We start from the raw sequence: 19,854 nt of genomic DNA on the forward strand, positions 1-19,854 counted from the left end.
ACATATTCTTTGCAATATACATAACATTGCTTGTAGCTACATGTTACATTGTATTATAATAAGCTAAGTGATGAACTGTGTATTGATTACTCTTTTTATAACTTATAAAAAATTAATTCCATTAGATCTTACATCCTTTTAATCTTGAATTGCGTGCTTTTAGTAATCTATCTTATAATACATGTTTTGTAATTTCTCAATGGTTTCAAATACGCTTCAAAATAAGAATTAATATGTTTCTTAGAACTGAAAAATGAAATCAGACTTTTCAAGTCAGACTTGGCAGTTTGGTTTGACAAAGGGGACAGGATTTGCTCATTGGGTTATGTAGCAGACATTTTGCACAAGTGAAAGATTTAGGTCTCCAGTCCAAGGTTTTGACGAAAATGTTTTTAAAATGTGCGATAAGATATAAACATTTTATTTAACAAAACTGTATTGGTAAGAGAGTCTTAAAATTAAGACTACTCCCATTTTCCTTCCCCTTTCTGAGCCTGTTGAGTTAAACAATTGTCTCTATGTGAAACAGTACAATTAATAGTCATTCGATAAGTCTTGGCAAAGGCTTTTTTGGTAATCTTAATCAAAATTGTAGTGAATTATAGTGATGAACCATAAGAGCTTTGTAAAAAATCCTTTTGTGAGTCAGGTAGCTCTTAACTCTTAGCTTTCAACAAAGTTGAAGGAACACATTTAAAACATCAGTGTATAGATCATTAAAAATAATGTTTGATAGAAGATCATAACATGATGTATTAATATGGAGATCAACAAATTAAGTGATGGTTTAGTAATAAAACCCTTCCATTCCTACCTACTTGTGTATGAATTGGTTTCTCAAACCTTACTTCTATAAAAATAAAGACTAACAATAAAATTGATGTTAAACTCCCATTCTAGCATTAAGTAATATTCATCCGTGGGTACATGAATTAATTTTTTTAAAGATCCTATACACCTTTTCAATAGATTGATTTCCAATACAATTTTTGTTCAAAAAGCTTTACTCAAAACTTGCAATGCACGTATATTGTTTTGATCAAATGTAAATTAGTAGTAATTGTACTGATAACTCAATCTGGAGGAAAATTATTTCTCTTTACTATCAATTTACAAGGATAGTTTTGTTGCAGATAAAGGTTGTAGGGTATCAACAAAAGACCTCTAAGCATAAAGTATATTACATATCTTTGGAGAAAGTAGAATGAGAATACAAGTTCAAGAAGAAGAAGAAATCATGTAAAATTTCATATCATTAAAGAAATGTGTATTTTTTATAAAAAGAATAATGAAATATCAAATTGTTATGGTATTTAGATTCTATTGCATACATTTTAAGTGTTATATAATGGCTTTATTTTTAAATGGCCTTTATTTCAAAAGATAAGTATATCCTTTGCGGCTATTTAAATTTATAATGACAAAATTAGAAGTCAGTTAGAATACATGAGCAAGGATACAGTTATTACAAATTCTTTTGAGGATGTTCCTGAAATTTAAAGCCATTGAACTGGAAGTTCTAATTGGGTATGCTTGCACAGGTATGTCAGCCTGATGCATCCATCTCGTTGTAATAATGGCCCTGACTCATGGGCTGGATAAATGTTCATGTCTATGGACCAAGTTCCCTTCTTAGAAATGAACTGAGGTCTCTTTTGAACTGTGAGAACTCTCTTTTTTAAAGTTACCATGCAGATCATCTTTCTTTTGTTAATCTTTGTTTAGACAAAACTTATTATGATCAATTAGCTTTCTCAGAGAGTGGCCATTCATTCAAACAAAAAATATTTAATTGAATATCACACAGGAGAAGCTGATACATTTAGAAAAATGCAAGCAGTTTGGCCTGATGCTGGGTCTAACTGTTGGCATTACAGTCTCCTACTATGCTGAGAAGTAATACTAAGATGATGTTCTAGGTCAGAGTCTGCAAACTGAAAGCTCCCAGGTTAACCATGATTTACTTAACATGACTTAATTGATCTAAACTGCATTTAAATTTTTCAAAAATTAGTTGACAAAATTCTAAAACCAGGAGATTGGACATAAAAGTCCAGTTTTCCAGCTATTCTTGTAAAATTGAAACTGGAAACATTGAGCCAGTCGGCTGAAACTAAACAGTGGCTGCCCTGTTTAAATAGGACTTATGTCTCCAAATTTGCTACTACCCCTGCTTTTGTCTACATTAGCCTGCCTCACTCATTCATTATGCCTGCCTGACTACTATGGGCATTTGAGATTGAGACATTAAACTCTGGATAGTTTTTTATTTTCCGGTGGGTTAGATGGAATCTGCAGAAGCCTAAATATCTATATTGCATTACTGTGGCCCCATTAACTACTTTCAGTAGGTCACATATTCATATTGTGCCCTCAACTTTCATAGACAGGTACTAAAAGAAACAGTGTTGCGAAAGCTGCTATTGCATTTGGGGACCTGGTGGAGGCTGTTTCCCTCACATTACTGTATCTATATAGGCAGATATTTCTTTTAAAGTGTTCTAAAATAGTTTGTTTCCCTCTAAGAACCTGTATATTTCTCCTACATTTGTATGCTTCTCCAATGAGAAGCAAGCAATTGACTACATTTACCTTTTTTGCTTTGGCTGCCAGAAAGCTCTACATTTATGGTTTAACTGTTGTATTGTGTTACACCTCATAACCAGCATATCATGTTCTTACTTTTTCTTTGGTGTTAACCTTCTAGTCTAGTTAGTTTCATTGGTCCTCATTTTTTTTTATATTTATAGTTTCTTATTTTATTGTATGTCCTCATTTTTTTATATATTTATACTTTCTTATTTTATTGTATGATTTACTGGAAGCCTCTCAAATTACATGCTTATAGATTAACCTTTCTTGATTTATTTCCTTTCTAAAGATGGTTGGAGGATCTATGACATTTTGGCTCTCCTTAGGAGGTTACTATGGTTTCAGTTTTTAGTTTTCCTTGATCATGTATCCATTTACCACCTACAGAAATTACTTAGATTGTAAGCTTTTGGGGGACAAGGACATTTTTATGGTAGTCCCACATTGCCCAGCATCTAACACTTTCTATACAATGTCCTCTATTGCATAGTGACAGGATAATAATAAAAGTAAAAAGTAATAGTATTTTAATTTCAATTCCTTGGGACAAAAGGATTTTTAATCTGTACTGACTCCTGAAAGTCTTGTCAATCAGAAAGAATGAGACCTCCATCTACATATAGCAGACTTTACACACTTTATCATAAAAGAATGTGTTATGTAAGACTGAGTGGTAAATTTTCTCTAGTGATCAGGAGTGGGAAAGTAGCTCTGCTTCCTTTAACTGCTAATTAATTTAGCTTCATTTATCTTTGTCTTAATCCTTATTTAACCATGGACTCAGACTCCCTACACTATGTACTAAAATGGGGATCACATAGGCATCAAAAGTACAAATGCCTATACAAAATCTTTACAATTGAATATAGAGTCTGCAGAAATGCTACTAGATTCAAGAAAGTGAATAAATCTGTGTATATTTCGGTTGGGGCAAAACATATAATATAAGACTACATTTATAGTTTGGATTAGCCAAGTTTGCTGGGAAGAAAATGTTTTTCCCAGTGTAATGTACGAGGCAGGTTGTTTGAGACACTTTCTTCACGTGGCTCAGACTGTGGTCCAGCAGCTCAGGGCAGTGTTTCATGGTTCTGTCCACAGGGCGTGCTCACTGCCTCATTTCTAAAGTTAATCACTTGTGCTTAATTTCAAGCCATTTTTTTCACTTTGAAAACTCTGAACGCCTCATTGAGGACGGTACAAACCAAGTGTGCCAAGGTCTGGTTTCAAAGTTCAGCTGTTTTTGAGTTATTTGACTGGACAAAAGGTCAAAAGATATCTTCCACAGCAGGGAAAGTGTAATTTTCCATGTCTTTATGATGTTTTGAAATAGTTGGAGTGATTTTTCCCTAAAATTTCCATAAACAAATAACTTTTACCTGTGGCGTAAGCTTGATTTTGAGATGCCTTGGCAAAAAATTTGAAAATAACCCTCTCCCTACCTCCAGTCTTCAGCCTCATCCTGCACTACAGCAATGAGGGAATTGGAGGGACCCCAGGTTAAAATCAAGAACTTTCATGGTTTGAATTAAAAGTATGGAGTATGGAAAGTTTTAGCTTCTGAAAACTTGTCTTTATCATGTTTTAGGTAAAAGCTGGGAGAAGAGCTCTGGTGTCTGAGATCACTCTCTCCAGATTCCTAGAGGGTCCTGCCATTCCTGATTGTGTTTGCATCTCACTTATTCACGGACCTTACAGCCGACTTTCTTTTCCATAGATAGGATTGGCCTCCCACTTCAGGACAATGTGTCTTTCAAATTTGCCAGGGCAAATCCATACCTTACTTTAACTTCTTGCAGGATCTAACTCCACAATCAGTCGTTAGTACATATTTTTGTGTACTTGGCTCAAAGTCGTTCAGTGTGGATGTGAACCTTCCGGAGAGTAATCTCTCTCAATGAAGAGCAAATGGTCATAAGGCACATGCAGAAGCAGGTATTCCTGTTCAGCCTTATGCTCCGTCTTTCATCCATTCACTTGCACAGGGGTCTAGTTTCCTTTTACTATCCTACCCAAACTGTTGGCCTTTTTGGAGGCGTGAGGGAAGTGGGGGGTAGAATTTTTGAGACTCAATTTAGACCCTTTGATATGCTCTTCCTGTTCTTTAACAGCTGTATCAAGTATCGCTGGGTCATCCCCTAAGACGCGTTGGTGATGAACAATTCCTAGAACTGGTCTAATTTTGTTCATAACTGCACAGTTTATATTTTTGAGCATCTTCTTGAACTGTGCAAGTATGTTCAGCATCATTTCCCTGCCCTGTCAATCTTTTGTCTTTTCTTCTGTGCTGTCAATACCCTGTTTGGCCAATGTCTACTTCTATTGTCCACTCCGTGAGCCAGTGTACACCGGTCTCCACCTCCCGTTCCTGCAGGTCTCTTCGTGGAAACGGCAAAGTGCCTGACTGTTGTCCTCTCATTCTGGACGGACCCTGCCATCCACCACCCTCTTCTCCCATTTCCCAGGGCTTCCTCCCATCCCTGTGTATTTCATCGATCGCCGCCTCCTCTTAGGGAAGTTGAGTCTGTCGAGTTCCCTGCACATTGCCTGCCAGTCCACGTCTCCCGCCCGCCTCCCGCACGCCCTCCCGCGCCGCGGCGTCTGCGGGTCGGTTCCCAGGCGCGCCTGCTGTCTCTCGGGCCTCGACTGGCTGGACGCGGGTCTGTCCCGCGCCCGTGCGTCCGTCCGCCCGTCCGTCCCCCACTTGCCTCCAATTCGGCAGGAACTTTACTCCAGCCAGGAGGAGAAGCACGATGCGCGCGGGTGCGGGCCGGGCCGGCTGCGGCGGGCGCGGGGGTGGCGAGGGGCGCCGGGCGGGGTGGGCGTGCGAGCGGGCCGGGGGCGTCGCGGGCCACCCTGCCCTATAAGGGGCCGTGCCGCCTCCGCCGCCGGGCGGGTGCCGGGCGGACCGCGGCGGCGGCGGCGGCGGCGGCGACTGCGATTGGCTCAGGCGCCCCATCCGGGGACTGGGCTCGGCGCTGCTCGTTCGCCCTAAAGGTACCAATATGGCGGAGGTGAGCAGGGAAACCGGGCAGGAGCGGCCGGGCTGGAGCGGGCGGCCGGCGGCTCCCCGCGGCCTCCGAGCCAGCTTGGGGGATCCCGGGCTCTTTTCGCGGCCCCATGAGGGGCGGCGTGGCGACGCGGGGGTCGCGGGGCGGCGACGGGCCGCGGCGGGGCCGGCCAGGGGGCGGGAGCGGGCGCGGGAGCGGTCTCCCTCCGGGACTAGGCCGCGGCTGCTTCGGCCCCTGCCGGGCCGGGCGACGGAGCCGGACGGAGGTGGCGGCCGGCGGCAGCGAGCCCTGTCCCAGGGACGGGGCAGTGCTGTGCCCCCGGCCACTGACGCGGGCCGCCGGCGCCTCCGCGCCTCCTCCCGGGGCCCGGGTGGGTGGAAACCGGCCGAGCCCCCCCTCTGCGGCTGGATCGCAAAGAGGGGCGCGGGCTGCGCCACTGCCCTGCGGGAGTCGTGCGCTGTGTCCCTGGCCCACCGGGCCCGGGCTGCGGCGCGAAGGAGCCGCACGCTTCACTTTGCTGGGGGCGCGGAGAAGAGCGGGATGCGCGGCCACCGGGCTTCGCTGAAGAGCAGGACTCCCCGCCCCGCCACCCGGGAGGTGCGAGAGCCCCTGAGGTGAAAGGGCAGACCGAGACCCTCGACGCCCTCTCCACGAGAGCGGCTCTATAGCCCCAGTTTTCTCTGGGCTAGAGGAAGAAGGCTGGGCGAGTGAAGCTGCCCCGGCCATGTCCCCCGGGACTGGTGAGCTGGGGGGAGGGGGCGGTGTGGCCGGAGCCCCTGGGCTGGAGCTCGCTGGGGCGAGGGGCGCGCTGGCGGTCCAGGGAGGGACCGAATACTCTGGAAGGAGCCAGCATCTCTGGAACTGAGAGGAGCTGCATCTCTGGACTTGGGAGAGAGGATGGGGGGCTCGCGGTTTCGTTTGGGGGCGAGTGTCCGAGCCGGCCTACACTCCAGGGCAAGAGATCGGCCTCGGAGTTGGGGCTCCTGGGCACCAGGAGCAGGCTAGGTGCTTAGAAGGCGAGTTCCTTCCAGGAGAGGGTGTTACATTTCGAGTTTTTTGGGGCCTCGGAGAGCCTAGTGGGATTTGGGGGACTCCGGAGATGCCAGGGATGGGAGACTGATGGTGCAAACCGACTGCTCTGGGTTTTGCTTCTCCGCTTTGTAACTTGCTGAGCTCCAAGAAGCGGCTTGGAGTTGCCTCTCAGACTCCGGGCTTCGTCCTGGGTCTGTGAGTTTGTACACTGGGGACTCGGGAGGAAGGCGAGGCAGCCAAGAGGGGGCCCGAAAGGGGCCGGGAGCGATTGGAGCGAAGCTGCGTCTTGCACTTTTGGCAGCTGCGGAGGAGCGCTCGACTCCGCCTCCTCTGCGCCCTGTTGCCGGCGCTGCCTCTTTCCCCGGCTGCGCGATCTAACCTCACATTTTCTTCTCTCTCTCCTAGGCTTCTTTTGGAAGTTCGAGCCCAGGTTTGTCCGATTTCTTTACTTCTTCGATGGTTCCCGGTGGGTAATGTGGGCTCAAAGATCCGTTGCTAAAGGATTCCCCACAGAAGTGTATCCTGCAGGTTTTTCTTGAATGATTTTTAAGCTTCAGTGTGCGTTTAGTAAAGTTTGGGGAAGGAACAGTTACTGGGTTCTTTGTTGTTTTCTTTTGCATGTAGAAAAAGTAACTTACAAAGCTGCTAAGACAAGTGTTCTTTTAAGTTATATGGCTTTCATTCTTAAATATCTTTTTTTCTCCTAGCCTGAAACAATCCCAAATTAACTTGACACCAGTTAGATTTTAATTTCATTTTTTTCCAGAGATTGCGTCTTTAATTTGTCAGAACTTTGGGACTACCTTGATTATTAACCATAACTCCTTATCTCCTCTTTGTTTCTTTTTCATAATTAAATGTCCGTGAATTGTGTTAAAATTGGAAGTTGAGAGGTAAAGCTACCTTAATAAAAAGAAAAGATAGAACTTCCAAGGTTGTCACAGAAACATGGTGATTTTGACTTCTGAGCTGAGACAATCTTAGGTCATCTAGTAGTGTTTCTTAACTTTCTTGAGGTCAGAAACTCCTGTCGGAATCTGGTGAAAGCAAGGGATGTGCCCCAGAGCTCTGTACATATGCCTAGTTACACACAATCTGGGGTTTGTAGAATGCCTGAAGCAGGTCCATGGTAAGTGCTTTCCTCATGTGCTCATCGTGGAAGGATATCTTTGTTTCTGTTTCTCATCTCCTTTCTAGTTCAACTCTTTGCTCTCTCCCCTCTGATGGTCTGGAGGCACCTCTGGACTAGTCCAATGCCATTATTTTACAGTTGAGGAGACTTTTAAATAAGTTTAGTTAGTGGCAGAGCACAGATGAGCTCCCAGATATTCCATTACATCTTGTTTCCACAGAGTGAACAGCCTGTTTCCTTACAGTACTACTTTTTGTATCTACTTGACCTTCAGAGTTTCACTTGACTGTCATTTAAGGTATTATAACACTAAGTAGAAGAAATTTGCAGCTGTTTTAAAAATAGCTGTTTACATCTTTACATTTAAAATTTATTCTAAAAATTTTTGTTAATTTTGAGACGAACTTTTTTTGTTATAAATAATTTTAGGAAAAGAATATTTGTATACATGATGCCAAACAGCTGGACAATAATGGAATTTTTCCGTTTGGCATCACTGACTTCTTTTAAGAAGTTACAATCTAAATAAAAAGACAAAAGACTGTATAACCTGTTTTTAATCAGTTAGCCAGGTTTTTTTTTTTTTTTTTTTTTGAGACAGGGTCAAGCTGGAGTGCAATGGTGTGATCTTGGCTCACTGCAATTTTCGGCTCCTGGGATCAAGCCATTCCCCTGCCTCAGCCTCCCAGGTAGCTGGGACTATAGGCATGCAACACCAGGTCTGGCGGTTTTTTTTTTGTATTTTTAGTAGAGGTGGGGTTTTACCGTGCTGTTCAGGCTGGTCTCAAACTCCTGACCTCAAATGATCTGCCTGCCTTGGCCTCCCAAATTGCTGGAGTTAATTGGCCAGTTTTTTAAAAAGAGAATTTTAGAGTTGGAAGGGGCTATTGAGGTCCTTTCAGTCGTCCCCATGTATTTTGCAATTAGAAGGCAGGAGCTGGACCTAGAAAGTTTAAATGAGTTGCTTCAGGTCCCAAAAAGCCAAGGACAGAGCTGGATGTAGACCGTCAGGTCCTCTGATTTCTGGCTCTTATCAAATACCTTCCATGTTAAAGGGGAAACCTGTTGTGCCAAGTGATAGAGAAGTAATGGAAGAACCCAGAGTTCTGCTACCAAAGAGGTGGAAAAGTCAGCGTCTATTTCATTTCTGCCACTTTGGCATACCATGGAGCTTTCCAGGAATTCCTCAAAAAAAAAAAAAGAAAATTTGTAATGGTGGATATTCTTTTTTTTTTGTTTTTTGAGCTAATTAATAAATACTCATATTTCTTTTTTGTTTGTTTTTTGAGATAGAGTCTTGCTCGGTGGCCCAGCTGGAGTGCAATGGTGTGATCTCAGCTCACTGCAGCCTCCACCTCCTGGGTCCAAGCAATTCTCCTGCCTCAAATTCCCGAGTAGCTGGGATTACAGGTGCCTGTCACCATGCTCAGCTAAGTTTTTTGTATTTTTAATAGAGGTGAGGTTTCATCATGTTTGCTAGGCTGGTCTCGAACACCTGACCTCAGGTGATCCCTCCGCCTCAGCCTCCCAAAGTGCTGCGATTATAGGCGTGAGCCACTGGGCCTGGCCCCACATTTCTTTTTAAATCAAATTAACATATAAATCAGCAGGTTTTTAAATGAGGAGATATTTTTCAACATTAATTGAGATAACAGTATAAACCTGCCAAAAAATTAAGTCTCATAGAAATTGTATTTTTAGAACTAATGATTAGAGTTTTCTGAACTCAGAATCAAAAATAATGAATTATGTCTTTGATTTTTCCATAGTGAAAAATCTTTGGCCTAGTTCAATGTTTTAGAATGATCTCACACTGTCCTGAAATGTTTGAAATTTTAAAATATTCAGTAGCTTGATTAAGAACAGATTAAACTTTATGTTGAGTATGATTCCATCCACTTCCTTTTTCCCCCCAACCTCAGTATCTGATACTTTCCTTCCCTGCTCTCAGGGTTATTGGTCTAATTGAATTGGATAGTAGAGTAAAACAGTTGAAGAAAACCCTGGTTTTTTTTTATAGATTTGATTTTATTTCTTTGGAATTATGGATTTTAGTCGTTTCTTTTGGTTTTGGAGTTTCCTATTGACTTCATATTTGCTATTAAAAGATATTATAGTTTTATAAACAAGTATGAATTATTCAAAACAGCTTGCAATGGTTAGATCTTCCAAACCTTCAGATGTGATTTTCTGTATTCCCTGCATATAATCCTAAGAACTTTATTAGTAATCCAAAGTAAAGCAAAGTCTTACAGTTTAATGGTTGTCTGATTAATGCTAGAGAACTTGAAGTACTATTAGAGACATGTAAAGTGATAAACAGTGTTTTTAAAAGCTGAATGGCTATATAGCTGCTTCACAGAAACTTGTTTTATAAAACAGAGTTTGTTGTGTTTTCTGTCTTTATTTGAGGTTTAGCATTTGAGTAGAGTTTATATTATCCTGAAGTATTATTAGTCTTAGTATATAGCGGATTCTTGTGAAATCTTCCATTCGTGGAAATTTAATCCTTCTGCGTTTTTGCTGTTGCTTTTAGACAGATGTGTTAAATGAACTGATAAGCAAGTTTGACTCCTTTTTCTATTAGAATGTTACTTTAAGACCATGCTGCGTAAATCACTTTGCTATTATCATAAGATGTTTTCTTGCGGCCTAAATCCCTTATAAAAGTATTTGTGAATAACGTCGCCTTGTTATTTTGCTGATTTGGATATATTTTCGGAATCATAGGGTCTTAATATATAACCTATAAAGTACATAGTAAATTCATTTAGTAACCCCCTCATATAAACATTAAAAGGGATTGGCAGAAAAACACAGATTTTTATTTTCTTTTGTTAATAGTCTTGTAAATGTGTAAAGTGATTCAGTTTGTTTTATTCCAGTTGGGTCTTTGTCTTCTGAGGATCATGATTTTGACCCTACTGCTGAGATGTTGGTCCATGACTATGATGATGAAAGAACTCTTGAAGAAGAGGAAATGATGGATGAGGGTAAAAACTTCAGTTCTGAAATTGAAGACTTAGAAAAGGTATAAGATTTACTTTAATATCTTAGTACAAACTTGTAAAGATTTGAAATTCTATTGTAATTTTTAAAATATCTACCTGAACTAAAAATAGGATCATAATCTTTTTGAAAAAAATTTTTATTTGGGGGGGATAGCCTAATAAGTATGTTTTCATTTAACTTTTCAAAATTATTTTATATCTGTTAACCTAATTTTTAAGCTTATATCAGAACAGTGAAGTAGGTACATGTAGGCATTTTACAGATGAGAAAATTGAGATACAGAAAACTATAGGCCCTAAACTTAGTTCTAAATCCTAGTCTAGCCCTCTTTACATTATATCATGCTATTCTGCTAAGGGTCAAACTTGAATTTAGCTAAGTACTGTAGTAGATACAGAGAGAAGTCTTTTCCTTCGAATAACTTATACTCTAGTGGAATATTTTAAGAAGACTGAAAAAAGTTTACTATATTTTCAAATATAAATTGGTAATATCCTGTCCTCTAGCCCTTTAAAAGTCGTCTTTTAAAAGGTTGGCAAGAGTGAGTGTAGTTTACAATTTTTTAAGCCCCAAGTCAATATAAATTCAAATGAACTGTATTTTAAACATGCATTTATACCAGGACTGTATGTAGAGAGATCTCTATAGGGGCTACTTTGAAAAACTGTAGGATTTATGCTTTCTTAACCATATTTGAAAATTTCTAATCAGCCCAGAATAACAAAAGCTTTCAGAAATGATACTTATCCTCTGAGTTTCTTACAATTCTTTTTCTTGAAAAGGGCAAGCACATTCTTATATATATCAACTCCTCTACTTAGTAGCTTTGTGAGGCAGGAGTGGAGTATTATTTCATTTCTTTCTTCACATAATACACAGGGAAACAGAAGAGTGACCTAACTGCCCACTTGCTCTGATCTGTGGTTCTTATCTGTAGTAAAGTACAACTGTGTACGTGTGGTCTCTGTTCTCTTTATTGATGTTTAATGAAACGTGAAAATGAATAAAACAGTAGAGACACAAAGAGTAAAGGTCAAGTTTTTAGAAGAAATTTTAAATTACGTTTTGATTATTTCTGTATAACTTGACATAGTGTATTCTCTTAATTTTTTATTAGTGAAATAGTGACTTAGGTATTGGTCCATGTTAACAGTCTTAGGGGATTGATGTTCATGTTTATTTTCAAGAATTGTGCGTTTTTATGCCCATAGTAAATAAACTCACTTGTGTATTGACTATAAATATGGCCCATATTTTGGTGTTTACAAATGTTTTAGTACATCATATGGAAAATAAGGTAAGTGCAAAAGCAGTTTTCTTATAGTAGCTCTTTGAGTATAGAATATGTGGCTAGATTTTAGTTACTAAACATACTAAAATAGGGTTTATGTAATATTTTTATATATTTTAATGTATTCATATTATTGCCTTCTGAGAGCTTTTAATAGTCCTAGATTTATAGGTAGAACTTTTTTTTTTTTTTTTTTTTTTTTTGAGACGGAGACTCACTCCATCGCTCAGGCTGGAGTGCAGTGGTGCAATCTTGGCACGCTGCAGCCTCCCAGGTTCAAGTGATTCTCCTGCTTCAGCCTCCTGCGTAGCTAGGATTACAGGCATCTGCCACCATGCCCAGCTACTTTTTGTATTTTTAGTAGAGACAGGATTTTGCCATGTTGGCCAGACTGATCTCAAACTCCCGACCTCAGGTGATCCACCCACCTCGGCCTCCCAAACTGCTAGGATTATAGCATGAGCCACAGTGCCCAGGCCGTAGAACTTCTTAAAAAGTTCTTATTTCTGCTTTTATTAATACATAATTACCCCTTGATGTTGACTGTGGGAAAATTTAAATATTCAGAAAAGCACAAATGAGAAAGTAAAAAATCACTTTTTCTATCATTTAGACTTTAATATAGGTTCTTTTTTTGTTTAAAAAAAAAAAAAGCATTTAGGCTGGGGGCTGTGGCTCACATTTATAATCTCAGCACTTCAGGAGGCTAAAGTGGGAGGATTGCTTGAGTTCAGGAGTCTGAAACCAGCCTGGACCACATAGTGAGACCCTATTTCTCCCAGAAAAAATTAAAAATTAGCTGGGCATGATGGTGCATGCCTGTAGCCCCTGCTACTTGGGAGGCTGAGGTGGGAGATAACTTGATCATCCCAGGAGTTCTTGGTTGCAGTAAGCTATTATTGTGCCACTGTACTCCAGAGTATGTGACAGACTGAGACCCTGTCTGGGAAAAAAAAAAAAATGATCACCAGACATTTAATCAAATATATGTATATCGTTTTGCAGCCTGTGCTTTAAGGTATCAGGCATTAGTTATTAACATAGAAATGCATCTCACTTAGACAGTCTCATTGGATCCATCCAGCAATGCCATCAGTTGTGTCAGATGAGTATTGGCATTATTTTTCTAGGCTCAGAGGCCTTGTTGATTGTAGGATGCACTGTTGATTCCTGAACAGTATAGGTGGTGGGGGGAGGAACATTTCTGTATGAAGTTTGTGCTTTAGTATCAGGATACGTCCCGATGCTGATATGTGAGGGAGTACATCATAGGATCAAGGAAATGATGGTACATGAGGAAATGGAGGTGAGCGGAATTAGGTGATTTGTCCAAGATAATGGTTAGCAATTATTAGTGGATCTTCTGCCCTAAATCTGGTATTCTTCCTGATGTAAATCCTTTGACTTATAGAACAGTTCATTTTTAAGTGTGACTAGACTCAACTGTAACCCTTAAAATGTAAATAGGTTCAACAAAATACCCAAGAAAAGGAAGAGAAAAATCCTTATACATGGGATAAGGTGCTGGATCACACTTCTAAGGTGATTTAGCTACCACAGATACTTACAGACTTTGAGACTTACTAATTCAATTTTGAAAAACTTGCTTTTATGCTTTAAAGGTCTTAAGTACTTTATTAGTAGGCTCTCATAGAGAGCTCATTTGTGAAGTGCTTCAGATACTAGATTCACCTTTTCCAATTTTGCTTTACAAGTTTTGGTACAGATGATTTGTGTTTTAGCATCAGCCCACTGACTACCAGTGTCATCACTTGAACTTATTGATGAGGTTTCTATGAAGGTGATCATTGTCCCTCAACAGATGGTCATGCCTCTGCCTTTATAGAAAAGTGGGGGTTTTCATGAGTGAATGCTGGGAACCTCCTGTCCTTCTCACACATACAAACTTTTATATTTTTTCCCTCTGTCCTGAAGAATCTGCAATATCTCAGGCTAACCTCAAGATTCTATCCCTCCTGCCTTCAATTTATTCTTCTACCTTTTTAAAAATTTATTTTAAATTTCCACGTAAGAATCCTACTCATGCAGATCCCACATTTGGAAGAAATTCTCTTTTGATCTTGTGTTGCCCTCAGTCACTCTCTTTTTGTAACCAAGTCTCAAATCATATATGTACTTTCTTCCCTCCCGTTTAATCGTTAGCTTGGCATCCTCCACCATGCTATAGGGTCACCAATAATTACATTTTTAGAGAAGATCTAGCTCTGTCACCCAGGCTAGAGTGCAGTGGCATGATCATAGCTCACTGCAGCCTTGACCTCCTGGGCTTAAGCAGTTTTCCTGCCTCAGCCTCCCAAAGCCCAGGGATTACAGGTCACACCACCACCCTGGCTAATTAAAAAAAAAATTTGTACAGAAGGGGTCTTGCTATGACCAGGCTGGTCTCCAGCTCCTCAGCTGAAGTGATTTTCCTGCCTTGGCCTCCCAAAGTGCTGGGATTACAGGCAGGAGCCACTGTGACTGGCCCAGGTCAACAGTAATTCCTGATTGCCAGATACAAAGATTTCTTGTCTTCTTTTACTTCATTTCTTTTTGGAATTGGACCCACATGATCATTCCTGATTCTCCATACATGTTTCTGCCTTAATTTATGTAATCCTACTTTTTCCTGGTTCTATTGTCTGGCTTCTCCCTCTGTCTTAAGAGCTTTTCTTTCTTTTCTTTCCTTGCCCACATTTTAATTAACATTCTCCAGGGTTTTGGTTATTGTCTTCTCACTCTGTGTGCCTTTTCTGGGTGATCTCACTCAAACCCACTGCTTCAACTTTCACCTTAAACTCACTATTATCATCCTACCCTCAAGTTTATCTCGTGTTCCTGTATCATAGCAGTGCTATAGTTACCTAACTTCTCAGGCCAGAAATCTGGCAATCCATTTAGACTCTTATGTTGCTTTCATTCCTTCTATCAAGTAAATCAAGAAATGGATCTTTCCTTAAATTTCACTTAAATAATTTCCCTTCTTAGTTCAGGCTCTCATTGTACTTCCCTTAGAACATCGTTTCCAAAATACAAGTCATATTTAAGAATTTACGGGCATACCCATTGCCCTTAATGTTAATATATCTGAAAGTTCTTCTGATAAGCATAGATCCCCTCCTCTTTTCTCTCTCCCCTCTCCGTGGGTGAGCTCATCAACTTCTGTGGCTTTAAATATCATCTAGATGGTAATGAATGCCAGATTTATATCTTTAGCCCAGCCTGGTTCTCTGAGCTCCAGGCTCCTGGCCAACCTGACTTTTCTACTTGGATGTTTCATAGTCCTCTTAAACTTAACAGTGTCCTTTGCAGAACTCTTTGTTTTTGTTTTTACCTTCAAAAACCTTTTATTTCTTTAGTATTCTCTATCTTGGCAGAAATGACCACTATCTAGGCAATTGCTCAAATAGAAAACTGAGGATTCCTCCTTCCCTTTTCCACCCACGTCCAGTGACCCATTTGGTTCTACCTCTCAGAATATGTCTCTTCTCTTCACTTCTCTCCTCTTGTTTATCACTACCCTCACCTAGCACAAGGCTTCTTAAGTCGTCTCCCTGCTTCTTTTGTATCTCTCTCCCTTTCTCAACTTGCAGGTGTTCAGTATTTTAAGAAGAAGAAATGCCATGATACTTCCTTTTTATGAGTCTCCGATGGCTCCTCATTGCCCTGGGGGTGAAGTCCAAGTTCCTTTCCCTGGTCCTGAGGTCCTTTGTGATCTGTCCCTGCCTCTGTTTCCATTCTCTTGAGCCATTCTTCATTCTATTCACCAAACTTTGGCCACTTGGCTTAGTGGGGAACCACTTACAGGTCTCACATGTGTTGGTTTTTTATTTTTTTTTGGCCTGAAATACTCTTCACAGAACTGGCCTTCTGACTTCAGGCCTCCACTGAAGATTGCTGACTGTCTTTTCCTGCTACCCTCTGAAAGTGGGCTGCCAGTGTTACTCTGTTTCTCAGGGCTCTACATTCATCAAAATTGGCAACCCTATATTTGTGTATTGTCAAAAGGCTTGCCATCTTTCAAGATTTAGCTCAGTCTTCACCCTCTGTGCATACCTCTGTACTCCATACCAGTATTCTTGGGGTATAGGCCTGCCCTTCCCTATACTCACAATTGAATATTGAAGCCATCACATTGTATTATAAGGGTTAACTCATCAGTTTCTCGCACTAATACTGAATTCCTTGTGAGCAGGGATTCTTCGGTAAATTTTATTTTTATATCCATAGCCAGTAGCCTTCATTCAAGTACTTAGAACTGAGTAAATGATGGGAAGGTGGACCATCAGTGCATGAGAGGCGAAAATTGCTATCTCCCCATTTCAGGGAGAGCGTCTGAAACTCTGAGGTTCTGGAGAAATATTATTGACAGGTTGTTGGCGAAGGCTGCAACCTAGGCATCTCTTACGTTAAAACCAATATGAGCCAAAGGGAATAGGCTGCACGGATTCTGCAAGGAGCAAGATAGGACTGTAGAGAGACTGAATCTGATTCTTGTCACCTTCAAGGGATTCCTTGGTTTGGAAGAAGAATAATTCTTGGAAGTTTCCCATGGTATAGGTGAACTTCAGCCTGTTTTGACCGTCCAGCTCAATTTATGCTGACTCCATGCTCCCAAAGGAGTTTTTGGTTGATTTAAATCCCAAACCAAAAAGATTTTCATGATCATTTATGGTCATTAGAAAGGCATATTCCTACTACTGCAGATTTATAAATTAGCATTCTATCATATACCTGATTGTAAGTTCATTTAGCATGAATCTGTTTTGGTTAGGCACAGTGAATTATGTAAGTTCCATACCTGCAAAGGTGAAGGCCTAACTTTTGCATCCCCTGTGGTCAGACAGCTGGCCCTCTAAGGAATCATCACTGGCTCCTCTCAGGTCACTTTGTGATTAACTGTGGGCATGTTTTGCACACTCTGCTTTAGCATTTTCATGCTGTTTGCTTTATGGATTAGATATTTTGTTTTAAAGGGAAAAGTAAACCATAAGCAAATTTTAAAAATAAATCTCTTAATTGATGGATACAGAGATCTTAAAAATGTTTAACAAATTAACTAGTTCATAAGTATATTGCTTTGAAGTTATTCATTTGAATGATAAATAGTTCTATATACTTTAGTAGTTAAAACATAGTCATGTGTCACTTAGTGAGGGAACGCATTCTAAGAAAGGCATCATTAGGCAGTTTCATTGCTGTGTGAACATCACAGAGTGTGCTTAGACAAAAGTAGTTAATGTAGCCTACTACACACCTAGGCTATATGGTGTAGCCTGTTGTCCTGCCTCGGTTGTATATGCAGTCAGATTGTATATGCAGTCTGCACACACTGAAACAATGTTATATAGCACATGGTAACACTTATTTTCACGTGGATTCATTAGAGGGAAACAGTGACTTAGTGTGACTATGAGGCATGGCTAAGGTATTCATAACATAGGCAGCGCTGTGCTGTATCCAGGGTATATAATTTTGTTAAAGCAGTGCAGCCAGTAAGATAACTTGGGGAACTGGAATTCAAACCCAGAGTTAAGACTCAGTTTTTCTCACCTGTAAAATGGTAATAATAGTATAATCTTCATCAGACAGTTGTTTAAAAAAAAGATATAAAAATGTGAGATATAGTAAGAATATAAAATGATAATTTTGCTTTGAACATAAATATTGCTGATGTTAATAAACATTCAGCAAAGGTTTTCTATCAGGTATCTTCCAGTTAACATGAAGAATAAAGCAAGTGGTCAGCTGTTAAATGCAAGGAAAGAAGCTGTAAATTACGTTATTGATTGATTAATTGGAAATGTTTTCAGGGCAAATCTTTATGTTAATTTGAAAGCTAAAAAAGAAATGGTTGGCACTAAAGCAAACATTTGAGGAATTTTTTTTTTTTTTGAGATGAGTCTTGCTCTGTCACCCAGGCTGGAGTGCAGTGGCGCAATCGTGGTTTACTGCAACCTCTGCCTCCCAGGTTCAAGTGATTCTTCTGCCTCAGTGTCCGGAGTAGCTGGGACTATAGGCATGCACCACCACGCCTGGCTAATTTTTGTATTTTTAGTAGAGACAGGGTTTCACCATATTGGCCAGGCTGGTCTCAAACTCCTGACCTTGTAATCTGCCCACCTCAGCCTCCTAAAGTGCTGGGATTACTGGCATGAGCCACTGCATCCGGCCGAGGATTTTTAAAAATAGTAAAATGCTTCTGAAAAATAAAAAATAAAGTGTTAAATTGTTAGGATGTTAATACATTAATTATAGCTCTAGGTGTTTGGTCCTGTTTTCTGATAACATCACAAAAGGAAAAACTAGGCTGGGTGCGGTGGCTCACACCTGCAATCCCAGCACTTTGGGAGGCCAGGGCGGGCGGATCACGATGTCAGAAGATGGAGACTATCCTGGCCAACATGGTGAAACTATGTATTTGTATTTTTCTCTACTAAAAATACAAAAATTAGCAAGGTGTTGGTGGTGTGTGCCTGTAATCCCAGATATTCCAGAGGCTGAGGCAGGAGAATCATGTGAACCCAGGAGGCGGAGACTGCAGTGAGCTGAGATTTTGCCACTATACTCCAGCCTGGCGACAGAGCGAGACTTTGTCTCAAAAAAAAAAAAAAAAAAAAAAAAAGAAAAGAAAAAGAAAAACTAAAGAAAAAGCAAAACTTGGCTTTGATTTGTTCTGCTGTTTTGATAATGTGCTTTATGAACCTAAGGACAGTACACTTTACCTGCAGTTCAGTTTTGTGACATCTACTGAGTCCATGTTTATCCTCTGGCTTGAACAGGAAGGAACCATGCCTCTAGAAGACTTACTGGCATTCTATGGCTATGAACCTACAATTCCAGCCGTTGCAAATTCCAGTGCAAATAGTTCCCCAAGTGAACTGGCAGATGAACTACCAGATATGACACTAGACAAAGTAAGTGTGAACATTTGAAATAAAAATTCAGGATCTGTTACCATTGACTGCTTTTATTAGAGTTTCTTTCATTTAAAATATTATTTAATAATTCTTAAATGTAAACTTCGTGTTGACCCATTGTGCTTATCATTTCGGTGGCTGATTTAAACATTGTTTGGCTTTGATCACACTATTTTAAGAGTAGTATTAATAGTAGCTTCATGGTACTTTGCATGCCTGAGTATACTCCCGTAATGTTTTCATCTTTCCTGTGTAGACACATTGTATCTAAACTTAGATTTTGCCTTAACTTCTTTTGATCCTGTAAACACATAAAAGCCTTGATTAATAAATCCCCCAGAAGCCTTCAAAGCAAGCTGGCTTAGGCGTGGAGTGGTTGGAGAGAAGTCTGTTCTTGGCTCTGGGAGTGACAGCGGCCGCAGCAGCCAAGACCACGGTGATCCATCTCTAACATAGGCTGGTTGTGGGGAGGCCTAGTCCCTGCTGAGGAAAATTCACACGGCCATGGTCTCTGCTAACAGATCCCTGGGAACCTTTCCTTGCCTTTCAGATCTCAGGCAGGGAGAGGAATCCACATCTTGGAACCTCTTCCTGTGAGTTATATTGTTCCCACTTTTAAGTCAATGTGATATTAATGTACCACAGACCTTAATGACCATAGTCATTCAGGAAGTATTTATTGAGTGGCTACTATTTGCTAGGCACAAAGATGACTGTATACTTACATAAAAATTCAGACTTGCTTCTTTTAAAATGTTGTCACTAGTAGAGCTGTTCATTAGTTGGACTTTATAAATTATTGGGAGTGTGGAGGTTGGAGGCATTTTTTCAGTTTTATTTTATTATTGACAAAAAGTGAGTATA

The 19,854-nt window shown here is 40.5% G+C and overlaps 1 protein-coding gene across 2 annotated transcripts in view; it reads left to right on the forward strand.

Moving 5' to 3' along the window:
* Positions 1 to 5,524: 5,524 nt before the first annotated feature.
* MIER3 (MIER family member 3) overlaps positions 5,525 to 19,854 on the forward strand; it is a 32,604-nt gene continuing 18,274 nt past the window's right edge. For both annotated transcript variants that reach the window (XM_032280392.1, XM_032280401.1), the window contains exons 1-4: positions 5,525 to 5,606; positions 7,041 to 7,065; positions 10,653 to 10,798; positions 18,853 to 18,987. In XM_032280392.1, coding sequence (XP_032136283.1) covers positions 5,598 to 5,606; positions 7,041 to 7,065; positions 10,653 to 10,798; positions 18,853 to 18,987 — 315 coding nt within the window. In that variant the 5' untranslated portion in view covers positions 5,525 to 5,597. The remainder of the gene's footprint in view (positions 5,607 to 7,040; positions 7,066 to 10,652; positions 10,799 to 18,852; positions 18,988 to 19,854) is intronic.

Source organism: Sapajus apella, unplaced genomic scaffold (assembly GCF_009761245.1).
Source record: "Sapajus apella isolate SASKATOON/1434 unplaced genomic scaffold, GSC_monkey_1.0 scaffold1, whole genome shotgun sequence".
NCBI classification, from domain to species: Eukaryota; Metazoa; Chordata; class Mammalia; order Primates; family Cebidae; genus Sapajus; species Sapajus apella.